Raw genomic sequence first — 19601 nt, forward strand, 5'->3', positions numbered from 1 at the left:
ATCCCGTTCGCCTCTAACGCCCTTCCACCCTTGAGGGTGCGCTCGCTCCTTCGCGTCTGCCCATCTATCCGTCCCTCTCGTTGCCTCTTTCTTCGTGCCTTCATCTCTCTCTTCCTTTCTCTCTTTCTCTCTCTCTTCCTCTCTCGCTTTCTCTCCCTCCTGAGGATATACAGGGGTGAACAGAGGATGTGGATGGGTTGGGTCTCGCCTCGGCTGGGCGAGCGCTCAATAACGTGCGAACCCAAAGGGGAGGAAATACGGGGGTGCGCGGCGGTACCTACAGGAACGAAGCGGAGCGCAAGCCGGAATGGTGGAATACTACGGAACACGCGCGCAGTATGTCCCACCCCGCTGTCCCTCTCGTCATCCATCCGTCCGTCCGTCCGTTCGTCCATCCGTCCATCCGTACGTCCCTCCGTGCGACTCTTCCCGTACCAGACCGTCTTTCTTCCTTTCCGCTTTTTCGCTCTGTCCCTCTCGCGTCTCACTCTCGCGCGTGCCCGTTCCTTACGTGCGGAACGAGCCGCGGGTTATCCATCATAATCGCTTTACGTGCACGAGCGCCGTAAGGACTTTCGCCCGCGCTCGTTAGCGGCCGCGCCGCCTGTCTCCCCGTTTTCACAGCTAAGTAACCATCCCCCCGAAGTTAGCGGGCTTCGACTGCAGAAACGTAGACCGCGCGAGCTGCGAACGTGGAATCGACATTCACGACACTCGTCGATAGATCTTCCTTATGAATCAAATATTGGCAATATGACACTGCAGCTGCCGATTGTCGGAGTGTTTCATGTTACATGTGGAATCGTTTCAAAGTGATGATGTAATGACCGCAAGCGATAGATCTTGCTCTCTTTTGTTTTCTTTTTCGGGGGGAAAGTATGTATAAACTGATAAATACTGTTACATTTGTCACACCCTACTGCATCGATATTCCGATATATCGATCTTTCGCCGGGAAAGGGTTACGCGATTGTGACACGCTTCTCCGTTGTAACGCTCAAATTGCCCGTCTTGCATTTACGCCGTAATTATAGCCCACGCGAAGAACGAAGTTACGACGCCGGGCTGCATAGAACGTAAATATATTCGCGGAAGTTTATATCGGATTAGACGCAGCTCGTTAAGGTGTTTAACTGAAATTGCACAAGTGTGCGCAGAGCCGCCGCGCGCGCTATCATAGCCGAATCCTATTTACGCGACCGTCACTGCGGGGGTTGCGTCGCCTCGCGTCGCCCCCCCCCCCCCCATAAATATGCTCATTCGTTTTTAGCGAGTTACTCCGTTGCGTTTCGCGCGATTAACGACCTGTCGTTTTCGCGGTTTCCTTATTTATCGAGATACATGTTCGCTAAACGATACATGCTGCTGTGCCCCAACTGTGTTCCAATTGATCGCGCTGATTCGTCTGTAAGAGCCCCGACAGTCCTGCTCTCAATCCATATCTCGAACTGTTCCAGGTGTGATATCGGCAGGCGTCTCGGTGCCCGTGCAGATCCCGTCGCAGACTCCGGACTTGACCGGCAACTATTGGCCGAGGCTCCAGTGATCCCAGCTCTTCGGGTTCCCGCCCGCGAGCTTGCTCGTAGGCCAGGAGAGCCCGCCGCCGCCGAGCGCCACCCCGGGTGCGATGCCTCGACCGCTCCTCGCTTCCCTCGGGATACCGACGCAGCAGTCGACGCAGCATCCGGCACCCAGCACACCGGCGACCACTCCCGTGCACAACTCTGATACCAGTGAGTGAAGCGAACGCTCTTCGGTGATCGCGCGCTGCGATTGTCGCGTCGTCCGTCGTCGCGACGCCGGAAACGGAAGACGCGCGAAGAGACATAGAGACACTAGGAGGCTTGCTCGACAATTCACACGACAGCGCGACGCTTCAGGGACGCGCGTTTAGTATCGGTGCATAAAAACGAGCTCAATCCCATATGACCACGCGAAGAATCGCCCACCGTTGTATCTTGTGAGTCGCAAAGTCCTCAGGTTCGTCCACCTAGTCGTGGTGAACTCTTCGAGGATTTCCGAGGGCTGGCGCGAAGCCAACGTTCCTTCCTAATCGGGAACATCCGGTACCGGTACCACCGATCGCGCGATCCTCGCATGCCGGATTAAGAACCTCGAATACTTACGACCGTCAATTTCTTCTGAAAAAGGCAATACCTATCTACGAAGCTATTCGACTAGGATAAGAGATAGGATAGGTCCCTCGTCCCACTCCTCAGCCCCTCACGAGCAATTTGTAAGTTTGCCAACGCCCGCATTGACGATCGTAATGGGACGTACCGTCGTGAAATTTTTGCACGATGGAAGCGGCAGTTTGTCGTGCTCGAATTCCTCCTCGAAAGATCAAAAAGGCGAAAAATTCCTCTTTCCGTTTTTTTACCGACGATGCACACGCAAAACGGAATGCAGAACCGATCGACGTTACTCATCCTCCACTTTGCGTCTGATCTAGATTTCATAGACGTATACGCATGACCCGGGTCACGCAGGGTACCTACACCAATTCATGATGTGCGTAAATTATTTGCACACGCCAACGTCGTTATCATGTCGATGATCTGTACGAAGAACCACCGTCGTTCAACCATTCGGTTTCAGAAATACAGTCCTCTTGCTGCAACTATCGGGCTATGTCGAGAAGTAGCCGTGCACTCACATTGCCGTCGAATTTTTCGCCCTGGGAGAATCCCTTTAACGTGTGTCACAGCGCCAGGGCAAAGCCGTTTTTCACTTGGCTCGACGCGCGCAAATTTGGCCCCTTTAGTTCCCCGAAGGTCGATCGATGTCAAGAGCATTCATTAAATTTACAGCGGTTCCCGTTTTTCGGTATCGGGGAGCTTTATTACCGGATTTATTGGATACCGCCGGGCGCATATTGTTTGCCGCACGCTGTATCGGTTTCCGGCAAATATTTTCCTTCGTGTAAGGGCGGCCGCGAACCGCGTGGAAATTGAAAGGGAGCCGCAGACACGTAGGCGGCTCCCACCGAAATATATTCTCGCGAGAGTTTAGGGCGGCAGGCTGCCTCCCGCCGATGAGGCTGATTTCGTTGCGGGAGGGAAACGTTCGCGGGGGGATGATAGCTGCCTGGAGGGTGGTTTTTTTCGGCAGGGTCGGCCATCGTGTCTGCCGGCAGATATGGCGTCGGAAGACATCGCTCTCGAGAGGATGCTGCGGCCCCCGTCTACGTCCGTTTGCGAACGGTTGAATATCGATCGGCGACCCGTTCGCGGAAAATATCCAGGAGAAAGTTGCCCTCGCATATCCAGATTTATCTGCAATTTCATGTTAATCCGAATTAAAAGCGAAAATTATATCCTGGATTTCCTATTGTTTCTATTCTATGTGAAATTACAACATCGCTTTTTTTCGATCTTCTTTAACGCGGCGTGTGGTTCTTCGCGCGGAGATTCGTCGCGTTTCTGTAGATGCAACTGGACGTTTCGAACTATACTGTAACTTAATAAACCTCGTCGAGATCAGTGCAGAGTTTATCAAGAGAATAGCAATACTACAATCCCCTTCCCCGATGTGCATTATCACGAACAGTATTTTTCCATGAATCTCGCCCAGGTGAATCATCACTCGACGAGATTCGCGAGCAAGAACAGCAGGTCGAAACGTTCGTGATAATGAAAACTCCTCTCGTTCACGATACACGTCTCTTCGTACGCGATGTTCACCGAGACACCCGGTCCAAGATACACGATTCTAGATTAAGACAATCCAATCCGTGCATAGCTTATAACACCGTTATTACCGTAATGACAGTACACAGTGACACATGAACAGTACACCGACGTAAAACTCGTAGAGAGAGATAACGCGTTTCGTAAGTGTCGCCCAGAGGAGGCAAGTAGCATCGGACGCTCGCGTCGGTATTTATTGCTATTAATGTATAAACGCATCGCTGAGTGAAAAACCGTACCGAAATGGGGGACGGATTTTCTCGTCTCGCCGAGCGGATCGCGAATATTGGTGCTTGCAGTAACGAGGAATTATCGGCATCGAAATCCGTTAATCGTCGCCGCGCACACACGAATCGGAGCACATCACTTTCAATTTCACGCTGTATAAAGATCACTGTAAGATAGCGTTTGTTACTCTCCTTAGATTCCCGGTACTTGTAAATTAGAGATAATTATCGCTGTATATACAACATATTGCACACGTGTAAGCGAGCCAGACGGATTCTCCACTTACGTTCGAACGTATCCCACACCTTTATAGATTACGCAACGTCTTTATCCGTGTATTCAGTGTTTTCCCTCACCGAAGTAACTCCGTTACTTAAACTGGGCAGCAGCAAGAAGCAGCAGCAGCAGCAACAGCAGCAGCAGCTGAATCACAAGAAAATCGAACGATCCGAGCCTACATTTATTCACCTACTATTTCGCGAGACACACACGAGTGTACGAACGCTTTTCGCACAAAGACGCGAGTTTTCGAATTTTCCCCATAAAGATGCAAATCAGCCAACCACGAGACGAAAAAAGACACACGGGAATTCTACGTGATATTTCATGCATATTATTTAAAAGGGTATTATTCCTTCCTAAAAAAAAGTGGTAATAACGCGATTACATCGGTTGTCAGGATACGATATCTCTTTTTTTTATTCTCGTAATTAGATAAAATGTTTGCAACAATCACGTTGATCGTAAAACTGAATTCGACGACCTGATTATTCACGGTAAACAGAGTGACTTTTAAACCGCAAGGCGGGGCACCAACCACCTGTGCGGCCTTATTGGCATTTTCACGAGCGTGCGTACGCGTGATCGATTTAATCGACGCATTTCGATCACCTGCCGCTGCACGTTGTAGCACGTTTTTTTCGTAATTGAGTCGCGCCGCACGATCGCGTCGAATAATTAGTCACCGATTCGCGCAGCGTGGAAAAAAACGGCGTGAAAACCAGCGGCAACGATATTTTCGAATTTCATCGTTGCAGAACCCGACGGGGCTTTTTTTCCCGTGGGGCGAGCGGGGGACGCGGCGATATCCCGATATCTCTGTTGCGATACACGTGAACATTCGCGGGCATTTTCCTTTTCTTTTTTCCTCGGCAACGCATAACGATCGTTCGGTCTCAACAATGCGAACACGCACGCCGTGTGATAAATGTAGGTGACGAACTCTACTCCGATTAATCCTCCAACCAATAGATAACCATGGATGATATACATTGTGTTAAGCAGTAACGTGTGAAGTGTTGTAAAGTTATGGGAAGCGGCGTCGCTCATTTCTCGTCGGCGTTTACACGGTTCACGCTGACTCGTGTAAGCTCGTTGAACGCTTGAATGCGAACAGAGCGGTGAACTGCGGGGGAAAGAAAGAGAGATGTACTGTACATTAGTAAATTTATATATATTTTTGGAAGAAAACGGAAATGGTGCAGCGTGTGAGTGTAAACGCGCCGAGGGAATCTTGGACGCATCCCGACGACGACGCCGCTGTAAAATTGATCGCGCGATGTTGAACCTCAGTTCGAAACGATCCTCATTTGAATCTGCCAGTTGCCACTTCCTTGTTACAGAAAACTATCACGTAATTGAAGGGAGAAATTCTTGAAGAAAGATTCTTCAACGTTCAACTTGAGCTACGATTCCTTTATCTGTACGAAAAATCTCTTTTTGTTAGACTTGCAAAGTGTTTTATAACTCTGTTGTTTGTGTAAATATACATTACCGCACATTATGTAATTTGAAGTCAATAAATTAGAAAAGAACAAATGATCAAACGAAGATGACACGAAGCGCCTAGAATCTGTAAAATTCATCATCAGCGAGTGACTCGACCGTTCGTACCTTCTCTCTACAAATTTCGATGTTCTTGTTAATCAATTAATTTTTCTTTTTTAATTACATGTACATATTTATCCGTTTAGGCTATAATCGTAATCGTCCTCTTTTTACCAGGAAAGAAAGTAATCTATCGAAATTTTGGCCGCGTATGTGTGAGATACGCTCTTTCTCAGGATTTAAAAACGAGATGAAATTATTAAATCTAAAAAATAAACGACAAGAATATCTCCATGATGTTCATCGATGTCTATCACCACTACCGCGGAGCACTACTCGCATTACTCCGAGATGAATTTCGCATTCACGCATCCGCGGGATGGTCCGTGCATCGTGTAGGACTGCACGAAGGATTCTCGACAAACCAGGCGCTGCACTCTCGCAACAGGCTGTGCATTTCGCGAGGGAGTAGATTAAAGTAATTCTCATTTATTATGTTACTACCTTTGTGAGTCTGCGTTTGCGTAGAACTTTTGCGAACCGAACGTTACCGCAATTTTATGCATGTAAAATACGTTTCCAGCGAAATTATGCTTTAATCGTTATGCAACCAACATGACGCGGAAGTGGTTACGCTCTACCTTCTTATTATCTGTAACGATACTACTAATAACAACTACACAGTGTATGAGTATTAACAAATTTATTAATGAGAATAATATATTATTGCGACAGTAATCTATGTAAGTGTTGTGAATAATGAGATAATATTGTTGCTGTGATTAACTTTAAGATTGTAAGTAGTAGGAAATAGAGAACCATTGTTAGGTGTCACTGTCTCGATTCAATAAATGTTATTTCATTTTAATGCCAAATCATTATTCTTTATTCGCGTTAACATTTAATAACATTTTTTGTCTTTACAGAAATATTAAACAAGTTTTTAAGTAGAAAACATTTCAAAAACATATAAATTTAGTTGTCATTATGTTACAACAATAATGCACAAACTTTGTCAACAATTGTTAACTATACTTAATTATATAAAATAATATAAATTGAAAAAGAAAAACGTCTTGAATATTACTCTTTTCAAGTATTTTAAAATAAGGAATACAATATAAACGTTGTGCATTATTGTCGTGCATATAATCTTATTTCTCATTTAATAAAAGCATCACAAATATTTGGTATACGATACAGTTATATATTTGATGCACAGGTTTGTATACTTATATCTATTTATGCTTATACATATTATGCTTACATAAGAAATGTCATTGACTGAGATATGCGGTTGGAAAACAAATTTAAAAATATTTTTAAGAAGCTGAAATTTTCGAAGACGATCAGTATCACCGCAAATTGACTGATTATTCTCAAGATCTATTATATCTAAGTTTAGTAAAAACATTCAGACGTTTAACTACGATTATGGAAGGTTGAGTAGGCATTTTACGCAAAGTAAAAGGCAACAAAGGTGCTCGTTCTGGATTAGCCTCATCTCCTCCGTGGCAGAATTTTGTAATAAATCGTATTATCATTAGCAAAAACCAAAAGATTACCAAAGCTTTTTCTAAAAATAGAGTTAGTCAATAGAATAATTGCAGTTGAGGATCACTCTTATGAGCCAACTCTTATGAGGAGCATGAACGTACCTGCACCCTGATATGGCGGATATACGAACGCAGAGCGGAATCCGGATACAAGGATTCTCCTCATCGTGGTAATGAAAATATATTTCAAACTGCTTTCGGCAAAATAGTCGATTGCGAGAATTACGAAAAGCGACTCGTAGACGGTATACTTGATCACGTTCGCGACGCTGCGGTTTATCGACAGGAGCACAGACACCGTTAACATTATGCTCACGAACAGGAGCCAGAACAACTCATCGTTCTCCATGATGTAAAACCATTCCGCTACGAAAAAAAAGATTGATTATAAAGGGGAGGTGCACTCGTCTTCACTGCGTCATCAGCGCGCGCGCGCGAAAATTTCGGCGACCTAATTAGAATAGCAGACGCTTGGGCGATTTCCGTTACATCGTGATCGTCATGATATTACATGGAGTGAGCGGAGCGCGAGGAGCAGTGGCTCCAGGGTAAACAACGATCGCGATCATCTGTCGAGGGGATAGTAAATCGTAGCCGACTCGCCACTGCTTCGTGCAGTTGCGCGTGCACGCATCGCGTAATCTAAATAGGTCCTGGCGCAGAATAAATATGGGGACACAATTAGGTAAATGCGAATCTTCCAAGCCGGTTATACCCTGCCGTGGGAGTTCGCGCGAGAGGGGGAAGGGGGAGACACGATACGTTAACGCGCGCGTGTACGTGTTTGCGTGTACATATCCCGCGCGCGGCAGTGGCGGGCGCATTTTTCGCGTTCGTGTGCGGGCGAGGGTGGCGAAGGGTAGTTGGCGGTGTTATGGTGAGAAAGGTGGGAGGCAACGTGAATGCGCCGTACCGCTTCTGCATGGGGGATTCGGCGGGCGAGGTTTCCACATGAGCGGCTAGCATTGATAGAAGCTACGGGGAGAAACTGACTGTGCGCCACTCTCATCCCTTCGCCAAACTCGAACTAACTTCGGGGTAGCGCGGCGGTGGCGGAGGCGGCGTACCCACCCACGGCCGCACTGCTCTATCCCTCCGCTTTTAAGCCTGGCTTTCATTATTTTCCTATAATTCGCAACAGCCCTTCGCGAACACCGCGGCGTGGAGAGGCTACTACCTACGGGGTTCCCGCCTTCGCCGCCCTCCTACCCTTCCGTAGCATCCGGGACCGAACGTTTCGCGAAGCTACGGGACTTGCGGTACCGGACGATGACTGGGAAGGGTGGATTAACTATCTCATTTGCCCCCAAAAAATGTATAAATAAAAAGCAAGCGTGTAAGCCATCTCTCAGAGAATGAACTGGCGGCTGAAATATGCTCGACACTGTCGAGTAGTTTTACACGCCGGATAGTTCCGTGAAACGCGGTTCCAGATGTTTGAGATGTAACACGTACCTGGAGCGTAGAGGTATGTGACGCACGCACACAAGAGCCCCATTGGTAAGTTGTACGTGAATGATATTACCGGAAATTTCTTGAAGTATCCCAGAATCATCGATAAAACAATAGTACAACTTACCATTATCAAAGCGATCAGAAGATTTACTGGAAGAGAAATAACAATCATGAAATCCACGTGCATCCTCTCAAGAAATAAATATATCTAATATACACCGTTTTCTCGAGATTTGCCATAAAAATAGACGCATTATTACTTGTAATGCTTAGGTTGCTGATAACCACCGCGAAAGTGTACCAGAAGAAACTGCTAATTATAAGAATCGGTAACCAGCGATCTATAGGAACGCAATTATGTCCTCCAAAAACTAAGACAAAACCTATGATTAGAGCCAGCCAGCAAATCACCTTCGGAAATGTGTCATCTGAAAGAGAACCACAAAATGATGAATAATTTTCTAACTATTTCGCGAGACGCAACAGTAATTCCTCGACGCTTTCCGATTTCCCAAAGCACAACTTTGAAAAACCGGAGAGAAATTACTGTTCCCCAAAATAATACTCGCATGCTGGAACAATGCAATGTCGAAGCGTTACGAAAGCAAACAGCGTAATTCCATCGTGAAGTACGTACATTTCGCGCAGGAGCGCGTAACTTTGTGATGCATAGCTTTTCAAGAGCGACTCGCTGTTCGCTATACATCGCTGCTAACATAAGTTAACTAAATCTGTGCTTGAAAAAAAAGCACAAAATACGAAACGTACTCAGAACCTGACAACTCTTCGAACTAAGGGGACTGCAAGCGTACGTAAAGGTTGGAACATAAGCAGAGGAATAGTTCCCGTAAGTGGCGACTGCAGCATAAACGGACCCAACACCAGTGTATGCACTGTAGAAGTGTCTCATGGACGTTCCATACGCGGAGGATGGTATCTATCGAGAAATATCTCGTATCTAATTACACGGCTATTTGTTATCTAATCTTCATGATTAATAATAACGATTCGTTAATTATTATTAAATCGACGCATTCTATCGACAGTAACCGAGTATCGATAACGCCGACTCGCCTCAGCGAGTCCTCGTTGCAGACTGCTGGCCCAGATGTGCATGATGTGCACATCGGAGTAACCGAATTAGCGAAAATAAGCGGTGATCGATGCTATCGATTCCACGGTTACGTCGCGCCAAACTGTCGGAATCAAAATTTCATGCCTTTGAGTTAACGTCAAGTCACGCGAGGTACCTTGTCGCCGTTCCGCACGATGTCTTGCGGGGTCACCATGCTCGCGATCGCCTCGAAATACGTGTCTGGAGTAAAGTCCTGTCTAGTTAGGTAGAGACGGTACATCCTGTGCTGCACCAATTGTTTCTCGCAGGATAACAGCGACCCATTAGCAGCGAGCACCGAGCCCGGCTGCGTGTCGACCGTTATTATTTCGTTTCCTGCGTGTAACTTTTGATACGGTGCTATCTCAATGTCGAACTCCATATTACATCCACCTGGTATAGGCGCTATGCAAACACACAATCGGCCAATGGATGATGCTAGCAAATTGTTTTCTTTCTCTCTCTCTCTTTCTCGAGCAAATTTTCCTGTTTCACGTCGAAAACGGTCGACGATGCGCGACGCATTTATGCGCGACGGATTAATAGAGATGCGCCGCAAAATTAATCAAACGCGCATCTTGGTACGATTCGCGATTTATTCGTGCTATCGTGATCAGCGGATAACACGGCTATTTAATTTAATATAACATATAATTTTTCGGTGTTTATCGCGCGAATAATGCCTGCGCGCGATTGTCTTTATAATACGTGTAGCCATTAATTTTATATTATTTTAATTGGCAGCGCGTTGTGTACCGGCGTCGGATTTAATTCGATTAAATGCCGCTCGAAAAGGCAAGTGCGACAAAGAGATACGTATATACATATTATTAATTAATATTATTTGTTCTTACCATTTCTACTGTATGGGACAATCACGAGCAACCCCTCGATGTCGTGCGTGTTATCGTGCATCAAGAATACCTGTATTGGATCTGTTACATTATGCGTTTTTAGATACAAACCGATGTTTGAGCCGAACAAACTTCTGTCTGACTCTTTATTGAGTGCTCTTTTGTCGTAAGCCAACGTGACATTGTATTGAAATGTATGAATTTGTAGCACAATAAACCAAATATCCTGTGGAACATCCGTCACGGTAATTGTAAAATGATTGGTTGCCGCTAATGTTATTCGATTTGTCAACGCGTCATTCTCATGATTCAGTAAAGAAACTGTTATTCCGCTTATACTGCTATCTGTAATACAATATGTCGAGTGTCCTATACCAATAAAGGTTTAATTACGTTATAAATACTTCATTAATATGTCAAATTAAATATTTCTGCAATGGTGTTTTCACATCTTTTCAAAGGAAAGGTACGTATAGAGTCAATCGATTATCTAATTTGTTGCAATGCTATGCAAGAAAACGAGTAGATGACTCAAGAGAGCTCAAGTGAAATGACTATTCGCAAGTATTTGGATATTGTTTACATCAACACTTGAGTATCCAGACATCCACACTGCACGAAATGTATCCTAGCTACTTGAGTATTCGTATCACCTCAAGTATAACTAAGTAATTTAGCACACTAAATAGTACACTTCAATTAGTCATATCTCCTTTGTAATTTTATTTCTCTCCTCTATCTTGTTCTGAAAGTCGAGAACAAGTGAAGTGTAATCAAGTACAAGTCAAGTACAGGTGGTTAAGTATAAGTCAAGTAATCCAGTGCAACTGATCAAGTACAACGGATCAAATTCAACTGATCAAGTAGATACAATTGGTCAAGTATACACATAGCATTTACAAGTACAAGTCTGGTACACTTGATTACTTAATCCATTACTGATGGTATAACCGAAAAGCTGATTTTACAGAAGAACTAAGTCCATCTTTAAGCTGCTTCAACTATACAGTATCAATACCCGGTAATACAGTTCTGGTACCCGGACATGAACGCTACATACAATCGCCCATGTATTCGAGTGAATTCCGGGTAGCTCATTAGTGAAGCTATAAATCATGAATCCTAATACATTTCGTAGCCATTATGCAGTGTGACGAATACACAAATTCCAGAAGATAGAAATCTCTCTTCCAGAAATCGTCGATTAACCGCTGTGCTTACTGATCGCGGCCATGTACGTTGAGGTTATGTACGCTTACCAGATACTTTGGTAGTTGCGCTTTCTAAAGTCGTCACGTTAGCGAAAAGCAACGGTAAGCCCAATAGAAACGTTATGGTAGTCAGCTTCATGATGACGTTCACCGCGTCAAACCTGATTTGCTCGCTCAGATTGTCGCTTCGACTTCAGCCGGCAATGGATCAGTACGGAGCAACAGCTGTTATTTGAAGCCCGGCTGTACGGCGCTCGCGTACGATCGCGGACGCAAATGCGACAGTACTCGCGCCGTCTCGCTCGCTCTGTTCATTCAGCACCCGGCGTTTCCGCATGTCCGTCTCACTCGCGCGCATCGCGAACTCGGCTAGGCTGTGGAAGCCTCGTGAGGCGGCCGCGTGGCGGCGCGTCAGTCCGCCCAAGATGGCCACGTTGGATCAATGAAACGCGAGTAATCGTAGTGAAAACACAAATTGACAAGTGTGCGAACGACGATCGCGGCTCGATCGCGGCGTAAATGGACCATGGGCAAGGACCAGGAGCTGCTCGAGGCAGCGAGGAGCGGCAACGTCACCGTGGTCGAGAAGATCCTCGGCCAGCGAGCTAAGAGGAGTGGTCCATTGGCAAGGTGGGTGTCACCTAGTAGGGGACTTGACACTTTTCCTCGCCACCGCCTTTCCTCGACATCCGGGTCACCTCGTCGATCCCGGTTCCTCGTCGATCCCGGCCCCAGCACGATCCTCTAGCCGGTGGCGTGTCCTCCGGAATCGTCGACGTGGACACGACGTCCGTCTCGCGCATTCCATTATCGAACCACATCGCCAGCGCACATCGTGCTCCGATTCGCGTCACGCCGATGAGCTAGCTCCTCTTGTTGCAGGATTCCTCGGCCTACGTGCGCTTTGCACGTTGTCCGTTTCGCAATCCTCTCCGCGAAACGGACGGACGAAGAAACTCACGCAATCGAGATTAAGCGGACTCCCATTGATGAATGGACACCGTTTTTCTCTTCCTTTTTTCCCGTTTTTTTCCTTCTCTCACGACAATGCTTCTTACGATAATTCTCTCACGCTCGATTAAACGATCCATGTCGCCGTTCGATTAATCCGCGGTTGTCGCGATTGACCGCTCGCCAGGATTTCTGCCGTTAGTTCTACCGTTAATTACACGAATCACTGCCCGCGTTTCCACCTTTAATCTCGCTCGCGAGCACGTCCGCGTTATCAAGATTCCTGCTGCGAGTTTGTGCATCGATTGAATAATCTTGCGTATGTAGCAGCTCCCGGGAAGACTGTTGTACAAAAAAGTGTTGCTTTAACACACGTTCCCTTACGATACAGTAAAGGGGATAAGATAAAGATGCGCAGACTTTGTGCCCTACTTTTCAATCGGTAGCTAAAAATATCAAGCACCATTTGACGTCTGGAAATATTTTGCTGTACTGAATATATTGAATCGAAAACAAAGGACTATTTTCGAAAAAATGTTACAACTTGACAAATATTTTACGGCCTTACTGCAAGTACACAGACCTATTTTTTTCAGCAAAAGTTACGGTATCAAAAAATTGCGGTAGCTGGAAACAACGTTCGATAATTACGCTTATCGTGTTGCAGCAGGCAACAGTGTTCCATTTGACAGTCCTGTTCACCAGACATTCGTGATTTCACCGTGACCATGAATCATACCGAGCTAGAATACTCAGTGACGTTGCATGCAGATACGTTGATAGGGAGCAAGGACTCCGCTGTCAATTATCTGAAGTCGCGTGTAACGTTCGCTCATCCTCCTTGATAACATAAAAAATAAAAACGTCGCGCTTGTACGCACGCATAGCGTATGTGTACACGTGATATCAAATAATTATGCCAGCAACGAATAGATAAAATACAAAAGTGTGCGTGAAAAATTCCAGGTCTCGTCGAGACACGAAAACGCTCTCGCCGGTATCTCTAAAAGCGTAACGCCTGAAATCTGCTTATCACTCGCTCTATTTTCTATTTGCGGCGAGTGGAGTAGATAGACCGATCTGTTTGATGAAGAGCTATTTTTTCCAAGGGTCATCGATAACGTGCGCGGCGCGATGGGGCCCGCGACGCAACGAAGACTCGTGTGATCGAACCCGTTTTACCTTACCGCACGGGACCGAGACGCTATGAAATCCTTCGCGAATGAATTAACGCTGATTGCACGTCGGTATATCGCAAGCGCGCGTATTACCGTGGGAAATGTTCCGCAATTTCGCGTTTATTCGCGAGAACGCGCCGACGAATAATCGGACAGGCGCGAGCGAGCACGGCGAAAAAGTTTCGCGCGGAAATAAATTAACGATGGGTACACGGGATATCGTTATGATATGTACATATATATATATATATATATATATATATATATCGTCGGAATCAAACTAAACAATCGTTCATTCATCCATCACGCGCTGTCGTACGCCTATAACGGAACGGAACGACACTAAAAGCCTATCTATACCTTGTTCGGCAGGTTATTAACTAATTACTTTGGAATTACGTAGAATGGCATTTAGCTTTCTCTCATTACTCTAATGATTAAATTAAAAATATTTGTACAAATGTACTTTCTCGCCAATCGATACTTGAGTACCGCTGCGTGCCTTACCAGGCATACTTTTGATGAGCCTTTAGTAAAGCTATAAATTTTTTAATCAACTCTGCAATACATCTGTGTTGAGATTTCACTTTTCTTAACTTGTTTGAATAGAATTAGATAAAATTATTATGAAGCTTGCTCACATTTCCTGTATGCTCGCCGCGTCTAGTCTAGAACTCATGTAGCGTAAAGAGATCTTGATGCCATTTAAATGAACGATTAGTCCGCGTGGAATGAGTCGATCGAACTCGGAGACGCGGGTCCGAGTGAATTTATTATCGCGCCTCATCCTCGCCTCGTTCAATTACACCGCGATCGGCGATCGCGTCGTTCAGATGCGAGCGACGCTCGCGTAATTAGTGAAACACCGTCGACGACTCGGCGGTGCTCTTTATTGACCCAGTGCCGCGAACTCCTCGACAAAGACGGACTTTGTCGACGTTCCTCGCCCTCCCATTAATTAAGTCATGCTACGACGGCGGCACAAGAAGCTCACGGTTTGTTTTTCGAGGGACTCGTGCGTGCGTGCGTGAGCACGTGCTGCGAGCGTATTCACGCATTTTAAGAGCGATTGCACCGCGCGACTGGTACAGAGCTAAGAGAGGCGATGAGAGCGATATAGAAAAGGGAGAGAGAAATTTGTTTATTATTTCGAAAGTAAATTTAACCGGGATAAGTGCAGATAACGATAATGATAAATATACACACTATCCTTGATTACATCGTTTTTGGACCATAATAGATGTCGGAGGTGTCATCACTAAAAAGATGATTAAAAAGATGCTCGTGCACATAATTGAGATACGTGTAGAAATATAAGGGAATTCAAGAGGGCAGGAGAGATTTTTCCCTCATCGTCTTCTCTCAAGGCTGGAGAAGAGCGGCGAGCCGGTGCTTCCTAAATGTATCACGACGAACGTTTCTCGGTAACGAATTGTCTTTCGTGTCTGTCGGGGCGCCACACAACTTGTCCATAACTACAAAGCCAGCCTGCGGCTGGTTCTCCCGCGCGATCTCTCTTCTGCTCGTTGCTGCGCGACCTCTTCACCACTCGGCGTGTGCGCGCGCGTCCGCTTGCCTTTTTGCCCTCCTCGTCGAGATCACAGAAAAGCAATATAAAACGCGACCGCCCTGAGAGATCGTCCCCGAGGCCCCTCGTCGTCAGAGAGAGGGAGCGCCGAGAATATTTTGCGATGCTAATCACAAAGTGGACGCGCCACTTTTCGTGTACGAGCACCCGCGAGTATGTTTACCCCGTTGTTCGTCGCAAATCGCCACAAATCGATTTTGTATCGGCGTGATCATCATTTTAATCACGTTGCCTCGCGCAAATAGAGCAACGCGCAACCCTTCCCAAGGTGCGACGCAAGAAAATCGATAGTTTATTAATTCCTCCGGCTCGTCAAGACTCGGGATCTTTAGGATAATTGGGATATTTTTTAATCTGGATACGTGTAAAAATATCCGATTAATTATATCTCTTCATCGCTGAGGGGATGGTCAAGTCTGCATTTCTTCAAGATGCAAGTCCACCGTTACTACTTTTAGAGCACCCTTTATAACTGCATCGGGGGGCGCAAGTACCTTTTAGAGTATCTCTTTTTTTTCGTCGCACCTGTCGTCAAGTATTTCCGAAGAAGGACATTCGGCTACGTCAGCACGTACCGTATCTCTCTTCTTTGCCGGAGGAAACTATCGATTGGTGGCCCTAGCACCTCTCACATGTATACACCCTCACAGCTTTCAGTTTCTCCCTCGCACCCTCTTCCTCCGCAGTTCGCCGCCGCCCCGGCTTCTCTCTCTCTCTCCCCCTCTCTTTCTCTTTCTCTTTGCTCTCCTTCGCTTTCTCTTTCGCCCCTTCTCTCTCTCAGCCTAGTTTTCCTCCACGCTTAGCCTCCGGCAGAAGGGTGCGTTCGTGCTAAACACTCACGTTCACGGGGTCGAAAAGGGCTCTATAGGACTCCGTTTATCCATTCGCGTTTTATATTTGTAATCCCTCCACCCTTAAGGTGTTTACGAAAGCTCCATTAATATTATGGTTGCGTGCAAATACGCTCGTCATCACGCCGCGTCATTCGTTATAACGCGCAAATACGGTTTCCGATCGCCCCTGAGACAATGCGCGGTCTTATAATTAAAACTTGAAGAGATTCATAAAGTTATTTTGCTGTTTTCTGTCTCGAGGATATAAATTTATTTTATATATCTTAATCAAATACGCTCATGATTATTTAGCAATTTGCGACGTTTCCCATTACATTTTCCTGGCGTATATTATTAACGTGTTAGAGACTGCTGCTCATCGATATTGCAATTAGTCTGTCCAGGCAAGCGTCCCACCTGTACTTTTTTTCGAGTCGGACAAGAACAATGGCCACGATTATTAACGGTACTAGAAGTTAACCCACGATGCCTATTTCGATCGCGCGCAACTTCTTGATTAAAACCAACAAGAAATTACCATTATACGATGTCCGACAGACGGTCTTTCCACCGACGCTCGTCCTCCCCCTGTCTGTATTTCTCCTGTCCCTTCGTCTCATCCGTAATGTTCAGAGGCGAGGGACGGAGGCACCGAGCGATGTCCTTTTTGCAGACAATCTTCAGGGTTTAATTAAGGAACTTGGGAGAGCGGATGAACTCGATGAATGGGGCGGACGAAAAGCGAAAGGACGACACAGGGTCGAGGAACATGGAGGGGACAGAAAAAGAGAGTCAAATGTTCTCCACTAACCAGGGTTGGAGGAGAGCACGCGAGTGCACGCTCCTTGGTCATTCCGACGCGTAGTCCGTGTACGTGCAGTTTGCGCGCACGTGTGCGTGGAAACGTGCACGCATGACAGCGCAGCGCGTTTGTGTACACGGCTTTAAGAATTGCACACCACCCTCGTTGTTGTTGGGGCGCGGAAAACAAACACCCGTCTCGGCTCGACGACCGAGACAGAAAGAGAGAGAGAGAGAGAGAGAGAGAGAGAGAGAGAGAGAGAGAGACTGGGGAGAAAGAGAGCCGCGCGGAGCATGGGAGGCCTAAAGATCGCAAATTGCATCGCAAGCGCCAGGAAAAGGAAGAGGAAGAAAAGGGCAGGAAAGATTAAGCGCCGAGAAAGTTGACAGTAGTCGGCCGAAACCGATCGTTAGGGATGCATTTTGCGAGACGACGCTCGTTACGTCTCCTCCTCATAGCGAGCACTCGCGATCGTTTCTCGTGTTCGAGAGGGCGAGTTCCGCCGTGACTGCGTCGCTCCTACGTTCGATACACAATTTCCTTTTTGATCTCCGTTACAATGGCACAAGAGTTCCTCGAGGAGCTGAAGGGGAGAGCTCGAGTTCGTGGTCGATCGTCGCGTGCCGCCAAACGGAGAGTCACAGATTTAGAGCGCTGGTATTCGAGGGGTTTAATGACGACGCCGGTTAATGACGGCACGCTTTGATGTGCCGCTCGTACGGTGGTGAAAAAAAAGTCTCCCGCTTACGTAATTGTTTTGTAAACCAGGCGCGATGCTTTGACGACGACGTCACGTGTGGGCGTGGGATTGAAATGTGTGTACGAAGCTTAACGAGGGAAAAGTCCGTGCGTTCCCTCGTGCGGCCGTGCGCGCGCGAGTTTGCGGTCGATAATGGATTCCACGAGCGATTTAGATCGCTTGGAACTAATACGGATGGCGATAGTAATCAGTGATTTAATTATAAGCCGCCTTTCGGATTTAATTATCAATAGAATCGATCGCTCTCGGATGTTTGATCGATCGACCGGCATCGCGCGTGACGCCGTATCGCCTCAATGTATTTTGAATATCAAAGCACTGTGGATTGTTTGAATAAATCATGTCACAGCACATTTGTGCGATAATTACAGTATGTATCTTATATTATTATAATGTATTATATATTATCGGGATATTTCGATAAAGAGAACCCAACCATTCATAGATCCCGGTATTCTCAGGTTTGCTTTGTGGATGATAGATCGAGGGTTGAACGTATGTGTACAGATATATTTTTTGCACTTCACTCCTCATATATCGAAGTTATATAAGAGCCGTGCAAATATCGCGCTCCCATATGCTCGAGTTATGGCATTTATTAGTCACCTAACGTCAATATTATGCGGCTTAATAACGTTTCTCATTAAGACGGTACTTCAACGAAGATCAAAATATATAGTGTACAACACATAAACGCCTACATGCACGACACGCAACATATTGTAACATGTAATACATGCACTACTTAATGTATCATGTACTAATAAAATAACAGACCGTGTATAATATTTTATTAATTCTTCCATTTTCACACGACATTATCAGACCCGCAAATCTCATTCATCACAGTAATATGCTTCTCTCATCAGTTCTTAAATCGGCGCTTTCTAACACTCATCGTGTCGTGTTTCATCCGTTACGTACACTGGTAGAGCGAGAAAACAATGAGCGGCGGATTTAGCGTGTTAATTAGGTGCCGGCAATAAACTTACCATTACGTGTTCAGCATTGCAGCAACGCTACGTTGGATGACTATGTCGGTTAGGCAATAGCGCACTTACGGAACGCATACGGCCGTCCGCGAACTTTACGCGACTGGGAAATGAGAATATTAATCGCGGCGCCGCGCGCCAATCGAGCGTTATTACCGCGTATGTAAATAATTTCGCGATTCCTGCGATCGACGTTATAAATTCATTAAAAGGAAAAGATTCCATTTCCGGGAGTGCAATTAATCTTTCTCGGACGGCGGCTAATTCTCGTATCTCCTATCCGTGCGCTCCGCGAAATAGAAAAAGGAAAAAGGATAAAACAAAAAGGACTGACTTTTATACAAACTTTATTCGGGCCTTTTTCTGAATATTCTCGAAATCCAGTCAATTCGAGTGCCTTTGAACGTGGGATACTCGACGCTTCGAGGGCGGCTGAATAGCCGGCGGCCCTCCCTTCGTTCCTCCAATCAAATCCACTTGGAGAGAGACGGGATAACGAGAAATTCCTCTATGGGCAAAGCATTGCACGGAATATCTGGATATCCGATTCAATAAAAGGAACG

The 19601-nt window shown here is 46.1% G+C and overlaps 3 protein-coding genes across 7 annotated transcripts in view; 2 read left to right on the forward strand and 1 right to left on the reverse strand.

Annotated features, from left to right (window-relative positions):
• LOC105277965 (paired box protein Pax-6) overlaps positions 1-6614 on the forward strand; it is a 33022-nt gene extending 26408 nt beyond the window's left edge. For both annotated transcript variants that reach the window (XM_026973086.1, XM_011336723.3), the window contains exon 10: positions 1458-6614. In XM_026973086.1, coding sequence (XP_026828887.1) covers positions 1458-1546 — 89 coding nt within the window. In that variant the 3' untranslated portion in view covers positions 1547-6614. The remainder of the gene's footprint in view (positions 1-1457) is intronic.
• Positions 6615-6930: 316 nt separating this feature from the next.
• On the reverse strand, positions 6931-12431 carry LOC105277953 (transmembrane 7 superfamily member 3). 2 transcript variants are annotated; one of them, XM_011336707.3, is made up of 8 exons: positions 11983-12429; positions 10724-11068; positions 10006-10274; positions 9524-9692; positions 9016-9183; positions 8756-8905; positions 7403-7666; positions 6931-7320 (listed from the first exon to the last, which is right to left on the reverse strand). In XM_011336707.3, exons 1-8 carry the CDS (start codon positions 12071-12073, stop codon positions 7124-7126), a joined length of 1653 nt encoding a protein of 550 aa, XP_011335009.2. In that variant the 5' UTR covers positions 12074-12429; the 3' UTR covers positions 6931-7123. The 2 variants fall into 2 exon arrangements, with proteins under 2 accessions (XP_011335009.2, XP_026828880.1); XM_026973079.1 differs by having other exon boundaries at positions 7183-7666; positions 11983-12431.
• A 29-nt stretch (positions 12432-12460) lies between these two features.
• The window catches only part of LOC105277954 (ankyrin repeat and SAM domain-containing protein 1A), a 46644-nt gene continuing 39503 nt past the window's right edge, over positions 12461-19601 (forward strand). For all 3 annotated transcript variants that reach the window (XM_011336710.3, XM_011336712.3, XM_011336711.3), the window contains exon 1: positions 12461-12564. In XM_011336710.3, the coding sequence (XP_011335012.1) occupies positions 12461-12564 (104 nt within the window). The remainder of the gene's footprint in view (positions 12565-19601) is intronic.

The sequence above is a fragment of the Ooceraea biroi genome, chromosome 1 (assembly GCF_003672135.1).
Source record: "Ooceraea biroi isolate clonal line C1 chromosome 1, Obir_v5.4, whole genome shotgun sequence".
Classification (NCBI taxonomy): Eukaryota; Metazoa; Arthropoda; class Insecta; order Hymenoptera; family Formicidae; genus Ooceraea; species Ooceraea biroi.

Coding starts and splice junctions, on each gene's coding strand:
- LOC105277953 (XM_011336707.3), bottom strand. CDS start 12,073: ATGAAGCTGACTACCATAACGTTTCTATTGGGCTTACCGTTGCTTTTC. Junction 9,693..10,005: donor TCGTGCGGAACGGCGACAAG/GTACCTCGCGTG, acceptor ATTTCTCGATAG/ATACCATCCTCCGCGTATGG. Junction 7,321..7,402: donor TCCGCCATATCAGGGTGCAG/GTACGTTCATGC, acceptor CTCTATTTTTAG/AAAAAGCTTTGGTAATCTTT.